The sequence below is a fragment of the Cyprinus carpio genome, chromosome A11, assembly GCF_018340385.1.
Source record: "Cyprinus carpio isolate SPL01 chromosome A11, ASM1834038v1, whole genome shotgun sequence".
NCBI lineage: Eukaryota > Metazoa > Chordata > Actinopteri > Cypriniformes > Cyprinidae > Cyprinus > Cyprinus carpio.
Window position 1 is genome coordinate 15,861,836 of NC_056582.1, and position 22,016 is coordinate 15,883,851.

Consider the following 22,016-nt stretch of genomic DNA (forward strand, 5'->3'; position numbering starts at 1 on the left):
ATGCAAGGTCATGCCCAGACAGCAAGTGGTGGCGTCAGGCACAGATACTCGGTTCCTTCGTCAGTGTGGCATAAGCTAGCCCTCTCTAGGATACTGGCAGAGTTTGTAGAGGGAGCCCACCACCCCCCCCCCCTCTCTCAGACCCTCTCATTTTTTTATTTTTATTTTTTTAGGGAAGGTGTGCAATTTTCCTTTCAGCACTAGAAAGGGTGTGTCAACCTACAAGATCAGGTGTTAAGACCACTGTTAATAGGTCAGTGATGATAAAAAATAAATCTTTTACAAATCTGGTTTAAAACACATGCTAATTTATTAGAAATGTACACTTTTTATATGTTAGTTTTAACTTACCATTTTCAAGAAAGGTCTCATTTTTTACCGACAAGTTTCTGTATTTTAACAAATATCATGAATGATTAGATCTTAACATGAAGTTTATGGGGAGTCACACCACATGATATTGTGCAACCTGAATTAGCCATCTCATAAAAAGGTCATATTATCTGACATTTTGAGATACGTATTGACCTTTGCACATAGTCATGAGGGTCTGCAGGGGTCCACTTTATGATGTTTTATATTTTGCTATATTTTTTGACTTTTATTTTGCTAACAGAAGTTTTATTTATATATATCAATATGCAGTGAAGCAGTTTTGTTAGATTTTTTTTTTAATAAATGATATGATTATGCATTAACATTTTTATTTATTTATTTTTATTTGTGGGTTTAAATGATAAAAGTTTTTTTTTAAAGAATTAGATTTTTATATCAAGGCAGTATCACCCTGACATTTTTACCCTATACCCCCCAGAAATATAATAAAATGAATTTTAATTCAAAAATTAAAAACATGCTCATCTTAGAAAAGAAGTATCTGAGTCATTCTTATGTATGAATTTAATTTTTATTGTATTTTGAATAAATTAATAGGACAAAGGCTAATTTATTTCAAGCACTCTTGCTACAGTTTTCCCCTATCTTCCCGTTTTCTCTCCGTTTGGGTCCAGTCTGTTTCCCATTGCAGTTTTGGATTACCTTTCTATCCAAGTTTCATCCAAAATCCTGAAGCTTTGCAGTTGTGCTTATCTCTGTGACTCTCCATTGACACTTTCTCCGAAAACACGAGCCTCATATTTCACTTTACACATGGCTAGTTTTGCCATAAATCATTTGAAAAGAAAAACATGTCAAATCTAATATTAAACTGAGGTGCTCTATAGCTTTCACATTGAACATTTTTTCCACCAGTTCAAAATGCTTATTATATTCTTGTTCATTTGGGATTCTGGGATATTTAGCCATAATTTTGTACTTTGTGTGTGTGTGTGTGTGTGTGTGTGTGTGTGTGTGTGTGTGTGTGTGTGTGTGTGTGTGTGTGTGTGTTTATTGGGAAACTGGGCTGTTGGTTTCCTGGTGGAGGCTTATAGAAACCTGTCAGCTGGATTTGGGAAAGACTAAGTTTGCTTAAACTCTTAAGAGGGAGAAAGTGTGTGGGTGTTTTGGAATAAGAAAAAGAGTGCGGATGTGTTGAGTGCAAAGAGGGAATGTAAAAACCTGTATTTGTGTGTCTATGTATGGCAGTCTTAAGTGTTCCTGGATGCTGAGCCGGTCCTGTGGTTTGCCAGGGTGTTGAAATGAGATCAAGAAAGACGGTCTGGGGTGAACATGTGAGGGGAAATGGGGAATAGCACCCTTTCTGTCTGAAACATTTCACTGAAATAACAGACACCCTTTAATGACCACTGGGCACTGGTTAACCTCTGGCCCCTGTAATTGAGCTGCAAGAATGTGATCTAACCGCCTCAGCGGATGTACAGTCCGACTTATTTTTGCGTGTTTAAGAGCACAGCTGAACCCTGACTGGAGTTGATTTCTCCAAATAAACCCGTCGACAGACATTTTCCTTGGCCGGTCCGCTGCGCAAATCCTTGCTATGATTGCCAGCTTAGACTATGGAGGCCGAGCGTCAGCACTTTATTGTTTTTTAGCTCCCCTAAAACGGTTCAGATATTGAAGGTGTGTTGAAATCATTTGCCGTGGAAGCAAGGTCGCCCATTAGGAATGGGGTGACAGGGTTTTTCAAACTTGGCGAGCCGAGACGGCCTTCACTTCCAGAAGTGTGTGGAGGTGGGACGTCGCTGGCTGTGGTCTTTTTCTCTTCTGCTCAGGGTTGGGTTAGTGTAGAGGGACGTACTCCACAGCAATGTACTGATCATCCCAGTCAAGTGCTTGTTCCTCTCATTGGGAAGTGTTTTGTTTGTTTGGTACGGATAGGAAAACTGTACTGGTCTGAAAGGCCTCCAGGGAATTCTGGCATGTGCACATGAAAATACACTCCTGCTCTCTGGTAAACCAACTGCGATTAAAACAGCAAACATGAAAATATTTGAAATGAAATTAAAAATGACTATATTAATCCTGGTCTTGAAGGGATAGTTCACCTTAAAATGAAAACGCTGCTGCCTTTGTGTTCCAGACGCTCTTCTGCTAAACATAATACACATAATTTAGTGAATATCAATTTGGGTGAATTCAATACAAGGACATAGTGACTTACTTAAATGCCTGTTTAACATAATAAAGGTTAACAGCAATAGCAGAAAATAATGGTAGATTTGAAAAGAAACACTACCATTATGTTGAGATGCTCTCAAGGGTGAACATGACCTCCACAGTCCAAAGTGTGCGCATTCCACCTCGAGCTTGCAATCAGTTCTGGCTTCATTTTGGCTTTGGAGGCTACTTTTCACAATTCAGTCAATTCCCTATGGATGAAATCAAGTCCTACCCTAAATGTTCTGTTTCGCTCAAAAAGTATGGTTGTAAATGCCATTTCGTGTTGATTATAAGACAGTTTCCTTAACCGTTAGATGCGGGTTCTGGGAAAAATAGTAAGACATTGTGTGTGTTACCTGGAGGGAACTCTTTTACCCAGATGTCCAGCCAGAACAGATTAAAAATCAGCTCTTGACACTCTACAGGTGCATTGAATTCGGGGAGGGATTCCAGCACCAACCGAAATGTAGGGTGTCACAGGTGAAAAGTACAAGATTCAGCAAAAGGAAAGAAGACATGAAACATACACTCATCTGCACATTTGTACTTGTGTAAAATCTTTCTAGCCTTTTTCTCCATTTATTCCCCCTTTTTACCACCTCTTGCTGTCTGTGTAATATTCCTATTAATTATAAAAGCCAGGACATCCATGAGCAGATGACATGTGGAATGCTCTTAGCGTGTCATGCAAGAGGACAGGGTTTAAATTATTCAGCCCTATATACTGAACATGCTATGTTTACCTGACTATAGTGCTTCTTTTTATACTGTATGTGTGAAATGCTTTTAAGTGTGTTTCAGCTTGACTGCAGTGGCCCATGACTTCCTTGCTGTTCTCTGGCCATTGGCAATCATGTAATATTAAAAAGATCTTTTCTTCATCTTCTCTTCACTTCTTCTTTTCTCATCACTTTTGCTATCTTTGTTTCAGCATGCCCTTCAGGTTTCTTCAAGACAGCACAAGGTGACGAGAAATGCCTGCAGTGTCCAATCAACAGCCGCACAACCAACAACGGAGCCACCAACTGTGTCTGCAGAAATGGATATTACCGCACAGACTCGGACCCCTTAGAGATGCCCTGTACAAGTGCGTCCTCTCTGCTTTGTGTCAATCTACATGTAAAACATACTTTCAACTATATTTTCCAAACTCTCAATGTTACTCATACCTTTAATTTAATCAATATTTGTAATCAATATAATATTATTAATAATATTAATAATAATACTAATTGTATTGGTATAAAAAAAAGAAATAGAAATAGAAAAAAAAAAAAATCATTTTAAATAGTATTTTAAATCTTTGAGTACGTATCTTGCACAACATTAATTTTAATTAATCCCAAATAGATTAATTAGATTAAATTATAAATAAATTTATACTAAATAGAAAAAATAAATGACAAAACATTTCTATAAACGAGTTGCAAACATGTTGATGGACTGTAGCAGTTAACTAAATATTTTTTAAATATTTAAAAAAAAAGAAAGTGAATCTTTTTGCACATGATTGCACTGAAAAATCCATACAAGCTGATTCACAAAAATGGGCAATACATACATATGCTACATATGAGAAAAAGTTTGGAAAGTTTGATTATTGGCTAACCCCTCTGGCTCACTTTCATTGTCATTATCCGTACAGCATAGCCAACAACACACCTCTTTTTCCACCACATGTAAACAGCAGCCTTTTCTGTTTATTCTCGCTGATTTAAGACCAGGCAGAGAAAAACAGACCTGTGGCCTTATTATTGAAACAGATGAGACCATGAAGACGAGGAGAGAGGGGCAGACAGCTCCTTATGCTGTTGTGAGTGGCATGTTTTTGTCTCTCCTTGAAAGAGGCAAGGTGGGGGCAGAGAAGAAGGAGAAAGAAAGGGAAGAACGAGACCGCTTCTTTACAAAAAACAATTGCAAAAGCTTGGCCCTGGGAGGAGAGCAGCTGTTGTGAATAAGAGAGCAGCATCGTGTCGCAGAGCTGAAGCTCAGTGGGCCTTGGTTTGATTAAAGAGAGGAAACGGCAGCCTTTACCGCCCACTAACCTGGGAATGAGATGTTTAGAAACAGTTGTGCGTGCGACAAAGCTGTAGTTTCAAGACAGAGATGCCTCTTAATGGTGCACAAATGTAAAAAAGTAATCAATTGGGGCCTTCCATTTTTGGGGGGCTTTTTTATAAGGGCAAAAGGCAGTAGGTTGTTTCTTGATTACCTCACACGCCCCTAGAGGAGCACCAAGAGTAATTAGGAGCACATGCCGGCTGAAGATAAACACGGGGTATTGTTAGTTTTAGTTGGGCTGTCAGTCAGAAGGAGATCTTGGAGGTGCATTTGTTTGGGGTGCTCTTACTCTCCTTCAAACATACTGTGCATGTGCATGACTGAACACAAATTATGTTTACAAACACAGGAACAGCACAGAAACAATTTGACTGGACCCAAATAAGCCTATGATTTGTGCAATGTTATCGTAATTTCAATTAGTATGATGAAACTGCATGAGAAAATACACATGGAAATGCACACAATAAACATTGTTTCGAAGTCGAGAGAGCCATGGCTTAGTGGTTAGCAAACGTTGGGTTTGGGTTGTGTTGGGGGTTCAAATCTGACTGATATTTCCTGATATTTTTCCACTCCTTTTCTTGCCTTCATTTATTTATCACTTTATTATCATTATAGGTTTGATTTTATATTTATTTATTTAAAAAAGCAGTATCTCAAGTATGAAAACATTTTTAATTTGAACTACAAAAAATACAGAAGAAACAAAACTAAGAAAAAAATACACATTCAAAATAATTATAAAAAAAAAACAAATAAATACAATAAAATATATGTATTAAACAAACATTTTTTAAATTATATAATTCATTTAATTATTAATTTAATAATATTATTAAATGTATATAATATTTTTCATTTTTGAGTCATTTACCGGTGGAAACAAATTTTTCGTTCAGACTAACGTTTGTAGAAAAAAAAAAAAAAAAAAAAAAAAACTATATATGTATGTGTGTGTATATATATATATATATATATATATTATATTATATATATATAAATTATTAATTTGAACAATTTGTACATTTTTCCAGCTGTGCCATCGGCTCCTCAAAACGTCATCTCCAGTGTGAATGAGACGTCGCTAATGCTGGAGTGGAATCCTCCGCGGGAGACTGGCGGTCGCGATGATGTGGTCTACAACATCATCTGCAAGAGCTGCGGAGGTGGCAGAGGGGGCTGCACACGTTGTGGGGACAACGTGCAGTTTGTTCCACGGCAGCTGGGACTCACCGAGACCCGGGTCTTCATATGTGACCTGCTGGCCCACACCCAGTACACTTTTGAAGTCCAGGCTGTCAACGGAGTATCGGACCAGAGCCCTTATTCACCCCAATACGCATCAGTCAACATCACTACTAACCAAGCTGGTAAGTTCACAACTTCAGTTTTTTATTTATTTTGCTTTATTTATTTTACATCCTGATACACTTTTTGGCTCGCATACCACCATGTCACCATGAGATTAGACATAATTTCCAAGAAGTCAATGTGATGCACGTTGAATCGGACCCAAACCATAGTGGGACAGATTATCCGGAACCTAGGATTTCTCCAGCCAATGGTGACTTTTAATGAAAAACAGCTTCTTGCTACTGATTAGACAAACCTTTTTTCTCCCTCCTGAAGCAGCGGCCATGGCTGGGAGTCATCTTACAATCAGACGCTCCCATTGCACAGGCAACAGAAATCTGCTTTTTTTCCACTCATGCCATTGTGGTTTAGATTACTGTGTTCCAATTATTTGGGGCTGCATCATTGATTTGTATTTTAAGAGTTAGTATGAAATGTGCGGTTGATTGTGCTAGATCAGAACTGGGAGCTCTTATGGGCTCAAACAGAGACAGCTATTATTTTATGTTCCTTATCCCTGCTGGCTTCAGACAGATCATCAAAACCCATCCCTGCTTTAGCCTAGTAAAGCTCCTTTTTCTAGCATTTGACAGTATTTTAATTGGTTGTGACACTGACGAGACTCGACCCAAAGCATGAGTGAGCATAAGGATTTAGTAGATGTACATATGTTGTGTTCTCATCATTAAACGTATCTTGTATAACCAAGTAGTGCACATGCACACAGGACCTCCTAACTAAGATCACTCGCATTCATTCAGTCAGCTGCTGAGATACAGTTAACACAGAAATGTGAATGTAGAGACAGTGTGCTAAATACTGTTACTGAAACTCGAGTTAGAAAACAAACATGCGCAGCAGGTCTCAGAGGTGAAGGGCGGATTCAGACTCGCGCTCTCATAAACTGACAGGGGGATCCTGTTAAGACTTCAACTTTTTATATTCAGTCTCTCAACAGTTACAGTAAGTGCACTTGAGACATTTAGGGGACTTGTGAATGTATGTGAAACTGCCATGAGAGCTGAATGATGAGGCTTTCAATGTTTCTTTGAACAAGAAACGACTGATCGGCTGAAACAGAAGGATTGTTAGATTTGCTTCAACTGAGTTAGCTGAACGCCATCTTTGAAACGAAAGCCAACTTTTTTTCCACCCCCAGGCTTTATGTGTCCACATATTCTTCTTGGAGAACCGCCTAGAATTTTTGCCATTTTACCCAAACCTTACATTTATGTTACATTATTGCTCATAAAAGCACACTGGGACTGCAATTAAAATTTAAGAGTCTTTGTTAAATATTTTAGTATTTGTAATTTCATTTTTTCTTTAATTCAACCCCATTATTTTCTAAAAGGGGTAATTATAGTCAATTTTTTTTTTTTTTTTCGGAGGTACACTTACAACGTTACTTTTTTTTTCAATGTCAAATGTGTAAATATAGGTGGTCATGTTATGTGATTATCAGTATGGTAAATGTTGTGTTTGTACTGAAGAGTACGTTTTTAGTTGTGAAAATTTCATAGAACATCTGGCAATTTTATCTCAGAAGATAAATGTGATTTCTTATTAAATAACCATGCATTTTGGGGCCATATTTTCAACTTTTTAGTCCATTTATAGGTTTCTTTCATCTAAAACAGCTGGCTAGCATGATAATTCTGCCCCCTCTCTCTGATCTTAGAATTAAACATGCAGATTTTTGCTAGTCTAAGTGAGGATAGCATAGTTAGTTATTGATCTTCTGCATGAAACTGTGACGTAAACTGAAATCACAGCTATAGAGAGAAGTATATGTAAGAATCAATAGAAAATTTAAATATATACAGTACAAATATATAGTTAGAGAAACAAGTAAAATATTTTATACACTGTGCAGAAAGTTAGGTTTAAGATTTAATTTTTAAATGATTGTGATGATGATCATTACTTCTTGTTGTCGTTTGCTAACCTCCGCATATAAGTGGTACATCAAGGTGGGTCATGTTGCTGAATGTTTGGATTTATATGTGAATGGGAAATGTAAGCTATAAGGTAATTCAGTTGTTTGTAAATATCCAGAATTAATCAAAAATAATGTTAAAATAGTTAAGCTGTCCCATGATAAATGTTTCAGTGAATGGACTGACTCGAGCAATTTTTTATTTTATTTTAGAGTAGGTCTACTTAGTATACTTATTTAATTTCAAAACAGCAAGGAAAATCCAATTTTCCATGATATAGCTCCTTAAATACCTTTTACCTAATGCATTCCTATTGCTTTTATATAATTTTTATAGAATGATTGTTCTCCATATGTTTTCACTCGACAGTGCCCTGCTCTAACCCATGCTTTCTTCGTTCTGGGGTCCCTCCCTGCTGTTGGGACATTCTTCCCCAGCTCCGCCTGTCACTTTGGATTAGCAGCCCTGGACCTCCATCGGGGGAGCTGTGAAAGTACTCACTCCAGCTCCCTGTTAGCGGACCGGGCCCCCTGGAACAGGGCGCTAAGACTGAGGCGCCGGGGTCAGGCTGTCCAGGCTTTTAATTTAATCTGGATTGGAGGGCTTTGGGGTTACATAAACATCTTGCCACCCCTCATTAGCAAAGGTGGCTTCGAGCTTCCCCCTTCTCGTTTTGTGCTCGCAGTAGTTTGGGTACGCGTTTTTGTCCGTGTCCATGTGCAAGCATTAATTAGGCACGTTTTTAAGCCTGGCTGCTGAACAGGAGACGTATGTTGAAGAGAAGCAAACAAATAAGAAAATTAGAAGTGATTGGCATTAAAAGTTTTTGTTTTCTTATGCGAGTGGCCCCCTTTTAGATCTTAGGCTGGATGATGGGATTTGTGGTAGACAGATTAATTGAAATTCCTGTTTTCTGTTCTCTCAGTATTCTCTCTCTGTTCTCAGGCATTGTTTTCAGGAAGCTCAGGAAGGCCTTTTCACACTGTCCATCATGATCTCACACACAATACAGTTGAAGCTTGACTCAAATGGCCAAAAGGACAGCAGACAAAGGGAGCAAAACTCTGAATGTCTGTATGCTGTATGGTCTTTAGAGCACGAGTTATACTTATGTGTGATACATCATGGGCTTAAACTGTCCTCGTGCTCACTTATTAAGGGATGAACAATCCATAAACACTGCTATTATGGAGAGAGTGTTATGATCACGGCCTTGGAGAGTTCTTTTCCAGATCTTGATGAATTATGACTGGACTGCCCACTAAGTATCAGGTTGGTGTTGTTCTGTGCATTGACCCAGAATGTAGTAGTGAGTAAAGCTGCAAAAAACTGCTTGGTTCACTTTCTTTTTCACTGCTGTGGAATTTGTTTTTTGTTTGTTTGTTTTTACGACGCTTTTATTATCTAGGCCAGTGGTTCTCAATCGGTGGGTCGTGACCCAAAAAGAGGGCATGATAAGCTCTTGAACATGAAAAACAATAAATAGCAAACCATATAATTTGCGCGCAAGTTAAATATGCTTACCACTGATCCTGGTATGAAAAAAGTGTACACCATTTCAAAATAGAAAAAAGTGAGCAAAGAAAAACCTTTGAAAGTTATTATATAACTACCATTATGGACAGAATAAACTTCGTCATTGTAAAACTGTGTCAAGGGCCCTTTAACCTTTTAAAGACCCTCAAACTTTTTTTCATCAGAGAATCAAATGGCAGAAAAAAATCTGCCAACCACTTATTTCAAGGGTTTTGAAATTTAATGGATAAAATTAAATTCACTTTGAAGTAGGTTGAATGAGTATAGCTGATAAAATGGAACCCAGCCCCCCCCCCACCCCAAATACAAAAAAAAATCATTTCTGCACACTTTTTGTCTTAGTTTAGAACAATATGTCTTGTTTTATCATTTACAAACTAACCTTTATTTATTTAGCTAGACATGAGGTATTTAATTCCTTTCAAATAATTACCACTTGGTTTGATAATTTGTTGTAATACAGTGATGTGCATACATTAAGTGGCTTAAGTGTCCTTATACATATTAGTGCGATGATAATCAACAGCAACAGCATGAGCAGCAATCTGGATCAGTGTCCCTTAGAGGTCTAAACAAAAACTGCATGTTTTGCTTTTATTGGTTTAGTGATTTGTCTTAATTATGGCACACCAGAAAGCTTAACAAAGCCGGTTTGAAGAAAGGCACAATGTTTTATTGAAGCAATTTTACAAAGGCAATCTGGAATGAAGGCCTTGAGCTCTGGGTAGCTACAGTAATAGTGCTCGTCTGTGTCAGGCAGCTGGAGACACAAAGACAGTTTTTATCTTTCCCTTCTACTTGACTTTCCTCCCTTATTCCCTGCAGTTCTGCATCAAAAGGGCATGTAAGGTTAATCAGTCATCAAGTAAACCCAAACTGACTCATGGCCCTTCACTTTACTCTAACACACACATTTGAGACCGGCATTTATCAGGGCAAGGATAGAAAACATCCGCCCAGGTGTCCATCTCTTCTGGAAGTTTTATTCAAGCAGTGTGTGACAGATCACGCAATTTGAGATTGGCCTACAGTCGGGAAGCACTTGGGAAGTGCCACTCAAGGGGTCGTTTAAAGAGCCACATGGCTCAATCAGTTTCACTTTATACATATTTCTGTTCTTCCCCATGCAGAGATGGATTAATGGAAATGAAAAAATCAACAATTCTGTCAGTGATATTCACTAAGCACCATGTGGTTGAGCTTTACTTCATTTGCCATGTCCTGAATTCATTACAGCACTGTATTTTGCAACTGAGAGATATTTAGTAAATTGTGTTTTTGCAAATATTATATTATATTATATTATATTATATTATATTATATTATATTATATTATATTAGATTAGATTAGATTAGATTAGATTAGATTAATTATATTATGTTAGTTAACTTTTTTAAATAAACATTAAAAAAGTTGTTCATTGTTAGTTCATATTACTTAATTCATTAACTGGGATTTTTTCTCACCGCGGTAAGGAAGCAAGAAATCACTCGGTTTGGCGATTTATCGCACACATCTGCCATTTAAAATTATAAGCAAAATATGTAAAAAACCGTTGGCTTGTAGCCATTGCAAAATGAAATCACTTTTTTCACATGCCTGAGAAGAATGTCCTGATTCAGACGTGCCTGAAGTGGGTTTCTTAGCAGTAAACTGACCATTTTCCAGTCCAAGTTGAACATCCTTCAAGTACAGTGCATCCACACTTTGCTTTGCCATCCTTATTCTTCTCTGTCACTCATCGACAACCTGCCTGTTCTGTCTGAGGGCCGAATATTCACCGCCGGTACAGCCTGCTCCGAGGACCGCTATACACATGCTGTGTGCACAGACCCCGCAAATAAAATACATGATGCAGAAAGCAGTGGTCCATGCGTGCAGCACGTGCATAAACAGTCCTGAGCGCAGACTGTACCAGTGCTCGATAGAGTGAGTAAAGCACAGATATGCTGTTCTGAAAGGATGTCAGGAATGGGATATTGTTAAACCGCCTGCTCCCGTTCAAATTATACCAGAGTTACTGACTGCTATCATGTTTTAATCAGGAATTTAATCCCGCGTCACAAGAAATCTGGTCATGTCCAGCAGTTCTGGCAGGAGAGCCACGGGAATGCAGACCTCTAGCTTCCTCCTGCAAATACCTTGCAAAAAAACTGCGGTGATGACCTCAACACCGCAGACGGCATCTCATTACTAATTCGGTTATGCGGTTATCGTCACAGCCCTAATTAAACCTAACTGCAAAGAGTTACACGTCTGTTTTAATCGTTTACGTAAAATTTACAGTATGTGGTACAGTTCTCTTATAACAGAAATCAATGGAAATGTTTATATATATATATATATATATATATATATATATATATATATATATATATATTTACAGATGGTCAGATTTTTGCTTAGCATGTTTCCATTCTAACGCACTGTTTGAGTGTAACAGTTTGTTGTCCATCACGGCAAACTCCTGGCAACATTAGCTCCCAGCCATTAGCTTTCTGCGTGAGAGTCTGGCACACCCAGATAAACGGCCGACCCATATGCCATTTCCGTCTGCCAGCTCACTCCGTACTCTATTGCGTCATTCAGCATTATACACCCCAGATACTGTTTGTTTATCCATTTCATTAGTCCAAGGTGAGCAGTACCACATGTGTCAGGCTTTGCTTAATACCTGAGGAAATGAATTGGTTCCTTATCAGATGGGGGAATCATTGTATGACTGAATTACATTATGCAGAGTCGGGTCTGGTAATCTGGCTCGGGCACTGTCGGGTGCTGGTGGAAGATTTATGACTTAATTATCTTCAGAATTGCTTTAGCGAACTCCCGCTGGGCCACCAGAGACAGTGATGCCACTGGCAGCCTCCGGAGAAAGTGGCGATAGTGAGCTAGATGATTGTATTGCCATTTAATTGAGAAGTGCACTCTCGTACTTTACTGTCTTGACCTTAATGCAGAGAAAGACATCTATTTCGATATTCAGTATGTGCGCACTTTGGTAAGGCTTTCAGATGGATGTAGATTGTCACCTGTAGTGCCGAAGAGCTAGCCTGTGTTTTTTTTTTTTTTTTTTTTCACCTCGGACATGGATCTCTTCCAAAGAAGGCTGCCCTTTTCATGCCTTGCATCACAAATATAAAACGGGTGGCCGATGTGGGAGCACTGTGACAGAAGGTGGCAGAGAGGGCACATATGGAAGGTGCCAGGTGGGGTCAGGGGGCAGCCGGTCAGGAGACTGCACCGGACACCTGGAGCACTAGCAAAGTCCAAAATCACAGCTCCCGTCTCGTCACATGCTGTTGCATACTAATCACATCAGGTGTCACTGGAGGAAAGCAAGGGCTGTTTCATTTGCATTAGCCAGGGAAAAAGGCCTTCATAAGTATGCAGGGCAGGCTGCTGGAGCTGTTGACTATGCAGTGACCAGTGCATAAAATATCCATTTCATTATGCATGTGTACCAGAAAAATTATAATATTAGTGCATTGATGTAAATTTGAAATCTTGGAAATTGCTTAACGCTTGATGCTTAAAAACATTTTGTTAATGCATCAAAATGCAATACAACATGGATTATGTGCTTAAATCACTTTCATTTAATCAAGGCCAATAATTTTCACAAAGAACAGTGTATTTTGCTGTAATCATTTTGGATTAGCAAAGTACCGCAGTGACAGGTGCAAAGGCTCAATTAGACATATTGATTTATTGCTGGAAGTGGAGAAGTTAATCATGATGTTCTGAAATGTTTAAAAAAGCAGAGAAGAATAAACAAATGTCCAGTGTAATTTGTGTAAAACCACTGTTTGATATGACCATGAAATTCATTGAGGCTTTAAAATATACAACAAACACCCTTTCAGGGCTCTAAGGTTACTTTTCTTTTTAGGAGCACAGCATTCCTTTTGATCAATAAAAATTAGCCTTCCCATGACGAGGTGATATTTGACTTCTTAAAATGACTTACAGGGGCTTTTTTTTCAGTTTGTAATGCCGCTTTATTAAAAGTATGTCTTTTATGTCAAATTAAAAAAAATATATAAATAAATAAAAAAAAATATAAGCTTTTTCGAATTAAAACAATAGAATAAGAACAAGTAGAATCAGAAGAATAAGTTATCAATCAAATTAAATCAGTATTAACAAAAATAATTTGTACTACAGAGTTGGCACAGAATAACAAAAAAGTGGCTTATAGTTATATTTTCAGACTTTTAATGAGGCTCAGAGATGGCAATTCAATTTATAAATTCAAGTTGAGATTAATGTTTTAAATATAACATTTTGAATATAGAAATATTAAATTATTTAAATTACTGAAAATACACTTTAAAAATGAAACTAATTTATAATTATTTGTTTCATAATTGCATAACTCAGCACTGAACAAACTCCAGTGTTTTGAGCAGTGAGTGAATTCTAATTAACATTGCGTTCAAGGAATCAACAGATATGTCTGTGATACATTACTCAATGCTGCAAAAACACATTTTAATAATTTGGTAAGTAGAATTTGCATTTTAGGAGCCAGTAGTTCCATAGGTAATTTTTTAGACCAAGATCCTAAGCAAAAGTCACATACAGGCTTGGGCTAACATGATAATCTCACTGTGCTAAATCTTGACCCAAATAAGTCATGGCAGGATAACAAAATCGCAGGAGTTAATATAATTTGTCCTCCTCTCTGTTAACATAAAGAACAAGAGTTGAACAGGTTCCTTTGTTTAGATGTGACATGCCAACAGACCTCTGGTTGTCTGTGAAGATCATGGGATCTGTCAGATGGCAGTCAATATACATCATATGCATCTATGCATAAAAGAAGGAATGCTAATGCACGTCATTGGACAGCTGCCATTTGCAGACTTACCGTGGTTTACTCTAAACACCAGAGTTCCTAGAGCAGTGAAACTGTACAGAGGGCTTCAGATTAGACTCAAACTCTCTGTAAGTGTCTGCAATCTTCTTAAGACGCTGAAGTGCCTATTTTTGAATTAGCTTATGGTGTGTATACGAGTACATTAATGCTTCAATCTTTTCCAGTGCAGATGGTTTAAAGCTTGATGAACTGAAAAGGGGGTGTGCTGCTTAATGGCACTGGAAATTCTGTACTCTGTGGAGACATAAAACCCTCAATACAATACAGATGGGAAATAGGGATGCCTGCCAAAGCACTGTTTCTCTCTACCTCTTTTTTTTGGGGGGTGGGGTGGTGGTCTAAAAGTTACATGCAAATGTAGCGGGTTCTTCCCCTCCTTTCTGGCTCTCTCTGGACGTGAGTCTCATAAATAGGGGATACTCACAGTGTACGTTCCCGCGCAGGAGAAGAACAGCAGCTGCTGTCAGATTGTTCTGGGAAAAACTTGCACTCTGGGGAAGTTTTACCATAAAAGGGGCTAGGGGAGTCAATGGGGGTGGACGAAATTTATAAGCACTGACCTGCAAGGGCTACTTCTACCAACCTTACCAAATCACTATGTCGCTCTTCCACACCACAACTCAGCTCCAAATGAGATCCACATGCCTTCCAAACCTATTATACAGACCCATAATGAAGAGCCAATGGGACTGAGAAAACATTCCACATCAGTCAGAGCCTTTTATATGATGATTAATCCAAGCTTTTGGTTAAACATTTTTTGCTCACTCACTGTCAGTGGTGGAGTACTGAAAATTTGTACTCAGGTACGAATACTGTTACACTAATGAAATAATACTCAATTACAAGTAAAAGTACAGGTGTTAAAAACTACTTAAAGGGGATGTCTAATTCTATTTCATGCATTCTGACTTGTATACACTGTTGGAGTTGGACTCTCATACTAAACATGACCAAAGTCTCAAAAAAACGAGTTGGGCGTATGACAAAGTATTTCTGTGCCAAAGACACTCCTGCAGGGTTCGTATAAGTTTCGGAAAGTTTTTCTCGAGTATGGCCCTGTATGATTTCATAAAGGGTGGGATTCCTTGAATGTGCATTTCTCCACAGGAAGAGCGCACCCACACATCAACCAGAGCAAGAGCAAGAGCACGCCCATCAGTGTGCTTCATTCGGGTTATGGAAGTCGTCGGGATCCGATTATGGATTTAATATATATATGTCTGGGTCTGATTTTTAGCTATATTAAATTTAAGTCAATAAAGTTTTTGTTCCTGTTTTATGTTTTTTTTTGCATTTTTACGATCGCTATGCAAAAGCTTTGCGTGTTCGTGGCCCACGGCACACCTCTACAAGATTAACATTTTTTGGAGAGAAGCAGTACACCTGTATCTGTTTTTTATAAATCAGATAAAACTAAAGACACTTCGGAGGATGCAGTACTACTCTATAGGTACTCAAGATTAACATGAGACTAAACTCAGAGTAATGGTTACTTTTTAGCCATTGATCCTTAATGAATTGTCAAAAACCACTGAATCAAATCGGAGATCCATGGAGTAAATAGAATAAAGCAATGCAAACATAATTTGCTTTCCATTTATTACTCAAAAAACCCTTGCAGCAAGTGGAAAATATCTGCACACATCTAAATATATACAGCTTATGATTGGTTAGCACAATGTAAAGAAGATATTCAGTGTGCAGTATAGAGCCCTTCACTGACTATAACAGAACTTTGTGAGATTGCAATAAACTAAGATTAGTGACGCTTTTAGGGATTATAAAGAGAGCCCTCTTTGGTCCATACCAATTTGACGGGACAAAAAAATATATGTCATTGCTTCACCCCTGCTCACTGTTCACACTCTCCCTAATTATCACTCATTACACACCTATTATTAAGAACTCAGTCTCAGATGGCACTTACTTGGACTTAATATGTAGATATATGTGTATACATTCACACGTACAGTGCAATATTTTATTATGTAAATTAATAAATAAAAATTACCACTTTATTTAAAAATCTTAATTGCATATTCACAAAAACCTTAATTATGTGGGGGTTATTTTGTGTGTATATATATATATGTAATGCCATTCAAAAGTTTGAGGATGGTAATTTTAATATTATAACACAAAACAACTGTTTTATATATTAATATATTTTAATGAATATTAGTCTTATGTCAACACTGAATTTTCAGCTATTACAGCATGCTTCAGTGTCACATGATCTTTCAAAAATCATTCTAATATTCTGATTTGCTGCTCAGAAGCATTGATCATTATCACAGTTGAAAATGGTTGTGCTTTTCTAATAGTTTTGTTGAAACTATGAAACATTTTTTTCAGGATTCTTTGATCAGTGGAATGTTCAAAAGAACCACATTTATTTGAAAATATTGTGTAACAATCTAAAAGTCTTTACTTACCTTTACTTTTTATTTTAATGCATCCTTGCTGAATGAGTATTTTTTTTTTTAATCTTATTAAATTTGGCATCTTTTATGACATTTTAATTAACGTTAAAAAATGTTTCACGATTTACAGGTGCATCTCAATAAATTAGAATGTTGTGGAAAAGTTCATTTATTTCAGTAATTCAACTCAAATTGTGAAACTCGTGTATTAAATTCAATGCACACAGACTGAAGTAGTTTAAGTCTTTGGTTCTTTTAATTGTGATGATTTTGGCTCACATTTAGCAAAAACCCACCAATTCACTATCTCAACAAATTAGAATATGGCCACATGCCAATCAGCTAATCAACTCAAAACACCTGCAAAGGTTTCCTGAGCCTTTAGAATGGTCTCTCAGTTTGGTTCACTAGGCTACACAATCATGGGGAAGACTGCTGATCTGACACTTGTCCAGAAGACAATCATTGACACCCTTCACAAGGAGGGTAAGCCACAAACATTCATTGTCAAAGAAGCTGGCTGTTCACAGAGTGCTGTATCCAAGCATGTTAACAGAAAGTTTAGTGGAAGGAAAGGTGTGGAAGAAAAAGATGCACAACCAACCGAGAGAACCACAGCCTCATGAGGATTGTCAAGCAAAATCAATTCAAAGATTTGAGTGAACTTCACAAGGAATGGACTGGGGCTGGGGTCAAGGCATCAAGAGCCACCACACACAACCGTGCCAAGGAATTTGCTGAACCACAGACAATGTCAGAGGCGTCTTACCTGGGCTAAGGAGAAGAAGAACTGGACTGTTGCCCAGTGGTCCAAAGTCCTCTTTGAAATCCAGTGTTAAGTTTCCACAGTCTGTGATGATTTGGGGTGCAATGTCATATGCTGGTGTTGGTCCACTGTGTTTTTTGAAGTCACTGCACCCGTTTACCAAGAAAACCACTTCATGCTTCCTTCTGCTGACCAGCTTTCTGAAGATGCTGATTTCATTTTCCAGCAGGATTTGGCACCTGCCCACACTGGCAAAGCACCAAAAGTTGGTTAAATGACCATGGTGTTGGTGTGCTTGACTGGCCAGCAAACTCACCAGACCTGAACCCCATAGAGAATGTATGGGCTATTGTCAAGAGGAAAATGAGGAACAAGAGACCAAAAAATGCAGATGAGCTGAAGGCCGCTGTCAAAGAAACCTGGGCTTCCATACCACCTCAGCAGTGCCACAAACTGATCACCTCCGTGCCACGCCGAATTGAGGAAGTAATTAAAGCAAAAGGAGCCCCTACCAAGTATTGAGTATAGGTACAGTAAATGAACATACTTTCCAGAAGGCCAACAATTCACTAATTTTTTTTTTTTTTTTAATGTTTTTTTTTTTTTTAATTGGTCTTATGAAGTATTCTAATTTGTTGAGATAGTGAATTGGTGGGTTTTTTGTTAAATGTTAGCCAAAATCATCACAATCAAAAGTACCAAAGACTTAAACTACTTCAGTCCTTTTTGGATGTAGTATTTTTTATTTTTTTTTTTTAAGATTCTGAGAAAGAATTCAGCATGATGTGGCTGGCTGTAGTTATAACAGCTAAGAGGTACTTATTTACCAGCTTCAATTGGATCAGAGCTCAATTTTTTTTTTTTTTTTTTTTGCATGCAAGACCATGCCCCATTAAAGACCAATAAACTTATATGAGTGGAATTAACTTGGTAAACCCAATATATTATTTATTATAGATCTTGTAGACGTTGAAGTAAAGATATAGTGGCACAAAGGCAGGAATTGGGCCTCAGAAACTATTGCATAATTGTCATAAAGGGTGCAAAAACCCCAATGTCTATCGTATTAGATTCAGTATAATAGCTCATATAAATTTTGATGCCCAGCACTGTGATGATTAAATAACCAATGAACTGTTTGGATATGTATGTATCTATAAGCTCATAATTCTTCCATCCAGCTTTTAAACATGACTGTTCCATCCCATCTTAGTGCCCATATGCAACAGTTATCTATTCCTCATGCTTATGTTTTCTGCACTTCACGTTTAGAGACAATGTGCGGCGCATAGTGTGATCATTCCAATGTGTCTGAACACTCCACCTGCCAGGAATAAGTTAAGCATCTAGGCTGGCAGATAAATAGTCCCCATCAACTGTACCATAGAGAGCAATTGTGTTGAAACACTGGAATTTTGCAAAAGTAGAATGGATATTTTACTAGCTGTGATAATCATGACTGTGAATGCACTTTCTTGGCTAAGAGGGTTTTTAAGTTGTCACTTTCTTACCCATGATTCTGCTGTTTTCCTTTCATTTCAAATGTGATGCGCTGTAACCTTCAGTGATGGATGGCTGTCATTCTGCAATGAGGAAAACATCCCCCTATAATCGGAAAACCTTAACAGTCTGCCTTCTCAGCTCTCTCAAATCAGCATATGTTCACCCCTAAATGAGCTGTTGTACATGTTCTGACTTTGTTTGCATTAGCCCAGATTGGATTACCAGAGACAGACTTGGCATGATATAAATGCAGCGCACAAAGCGCATATGTCAGCCTTTAAAGGGGACACCAGAAGCCCATTTTTCACAAGTTGGTATGATTCTTAAGGGTTTTAATGACAGCGTCCCATTTAGGTGCATGCCTTTTTAAATGGTAATGAGCTACTGCTCACCCCACCCATCTCTTCCATGGGGGACTTTGTATATGGCTCAGAGATGGTCTTATTCAAATAGCTAGCTATCTACATAGAAAGCGGCTGCAAATTGAAACGACTCGATGGATGACTCGGTTTCAGTCTCAGACATCTCATAACAAACTGGCTGTGTGTTTTCTTTTCAGCTTTGCTGTTCTAGCAGACATGCCAGAAACCTAACTAAATGCAAAAAAAGCTAAAAAAATTTTTTATCTGTTGTCCCCTTTAATATAAATTTTCACGTTTAATAAGATGCCTATATGCTTCCCCATTGAGAAAGCCTCACTGTATGCCTTATTAGTCCTCCACATACCAACATTAAGGTTGACAAGATGCTGCAGGTCACTTGTCTTTCATTGCGCAACTCTGGGCTGGACTGTGCATACTGACAAAGGATTCACAAGCCCTCCTGTAGTGCTCAGAGTCCTGGGAAGCCATTTACAGTATTAACCTCTGGCATATATTTATTAATTGGCAGGGACAACAAGACTACAGCTTGTTCAGCATTATGTCCTGTGTTTTCCAATAAGTATGTTTGGATAAATGAACGCCTGCTGCCACAGGGCAGACTAGGCCTGTAGCAGCTATTGATTGTAATTTTTTGAGATTGTTGTGCACTGTAGATTACAATCATATATTGCAATTATGCAGAAACAGAAATGGCATTTCTTATATTTTTATTTTTTATTTTATGTTGGTAATAAACAGGGGATATCTCCATTGGATTTTATTATTACTTTTTTTGTCACATTGAATAATTTTTTTATTGTTTTATTTTGCATTTATTTTATTAATAAATGGAGGATTTTTCTACAGAAGTCAGGTTGGAAAAAATTGATTATATTTATTTTATTTTATTTTAGAAATAAACAAGGTGACAAGTTAATTATATTTATTTTATTATTTTATTTTTATTTGAAACTTTTGCTTACATTTATTATTTCACATTCAATTTTAATCATTACGTCTTAAGGAGTATGTATATTAGGCCTATGCTGTAAGTAACATGAACAAAACAGACAATTAAATGATTAATCACAATTAATTTTATGAGAATTAATTAAAAGTCAAAATATTGCTGGTTCCCCTAGGAGGAAAAACTGCTGAAAATGAACAGTGCTCTTCTAAGCACTGGACTCAAGACCTCCTTTATCAACACAGAATTTCAAACAAATCTGCAATCCATACAGCGATAAATAAACACACAAATAAACCACTAGAAAAACCCATTCCAGCCTTGGAGACCGTAAGCTCAAGCTGATAGCAGCCATGGGCTTTCCCACAGAGTGGCATTTCCATAGAGAAGTGAATGCCGGAGGAGAGGCCTGTGTCTTAAAGGGCCTGAGCCTTGGAGACGGCAAGGGCCATAAATCCTGGCCTCTCCAAACCCTATACAGCTCCAACTGCGTTCTCGAGCAACTCCATTGAGTTTTTCTGACCCGGTATGCCATGCTCTAATGCTTAATAGCTGTTAGGAACACCCTGGACGTTTATTTCAGTAATAAACAAGGGGGAACTTTCTTTTGTACAGCAGTTAGTTTGGACAAGTCCAACACAACAGAGACACTAATATAGGGTTTGACACTCTTTCCCCCGTAATTACCAAGCATGCTGATAAAAAATAAACTCTATAATTCACAAATTCAAAGACACAAAATACCAGTTGTGTTCACCATACTTGTGGTTTCCACAAGTAGAAATTGAACCTGATTTTATTTGTTTTCAGCACACCACAAAATTAGTCCGCCTTCCTTTTGAGGAGAATATAACAAGAGATTTTAGGCTAGATTAAATTGCATTGAGGAACCATGACCAATGAGTGAGACAGAGACCGAGCCTGGCCTGGAAATTCCCCTTGCCACTTTGTTTATGTCGTTCTGCACAGTGTAATTTACATCTGTTTAATCACACAGCAGGATCTGTGCTTTAATGTCATTGTTGCTAGATCTAATGTGTAAGTTGATCCACTGGGTGATTTGTATTATTCTTTAAATACTGTATATAATATGCAGGCCTTAAAGTTCTCAGGCACCGTGCCGGATTTCCGGCCTGAGGCGTTTGGCTGCAAAAACGCACCCAAACTAAAAAAAAAAAAAACTAAAAAAAAAACTTGTTGATTGATATCACTTTCGAGTCCATGAGTTCGCCTACCAATGGTATGAGAGGAGCAGCTTTCACTCTCAACCAAACTTACATTACTAGCCAATCAGAATGTTTTGCTCTCATAAACATGAGATGCACATAATAGTATCCAATTGCGAAGTCGCAGCCCTGATGAATGGAGAAGCGTAACAAAAAGTTGTGAGGCGTAATTGTCAGAGATGTCCATCTAGCGCATGTTTACATAGAAAAGCTAATTATAAAGCAGCAGAGCTTTGTAAACAGCTCAGAGTAATCATCTCCATAAAAACGATATGATTGCCAGAACAAATTTACCGGAATTTTTGAAAAGGTCCCATTCACACATGATCTATTAATGGTAACTTCCCGGTAATTTACCAGTAAAGGCTGTATATGTGAAAGGTGCTAAACTCTTCCACTGTATATGCTGTGAATTTGAATTAACGTTCATC

The 22,016-nt window shown here is 37.8% G+C and overlaps 1 protein-coding gene across 1 annotated transcript in view; it reads left to right on the forward strand.

Annotated features, from left to right (window-relative positions):
* LOC109072073 (ephrin type-B receptor 2-like) overlaps positions 1-22,016 on the forward strand; it is a 144,282-nt gene that overhangs the window by 101,643 nt on the left and 20,623 nt on the right. Inside the window, exons 4-5 of the mRNA XM_042766500.1 lie at positions 3,491-3,646; positions 5,658-5,993. Coding sequence (XP_042622434.1) covers positions 3,491-3,646; positions 5,658-5,993 — 492 coding nt within the window. The remainder of the gene's footprint in view (positions 1-3,490; positions 3,647-5,657; positions 5,994-22,016) is intronic.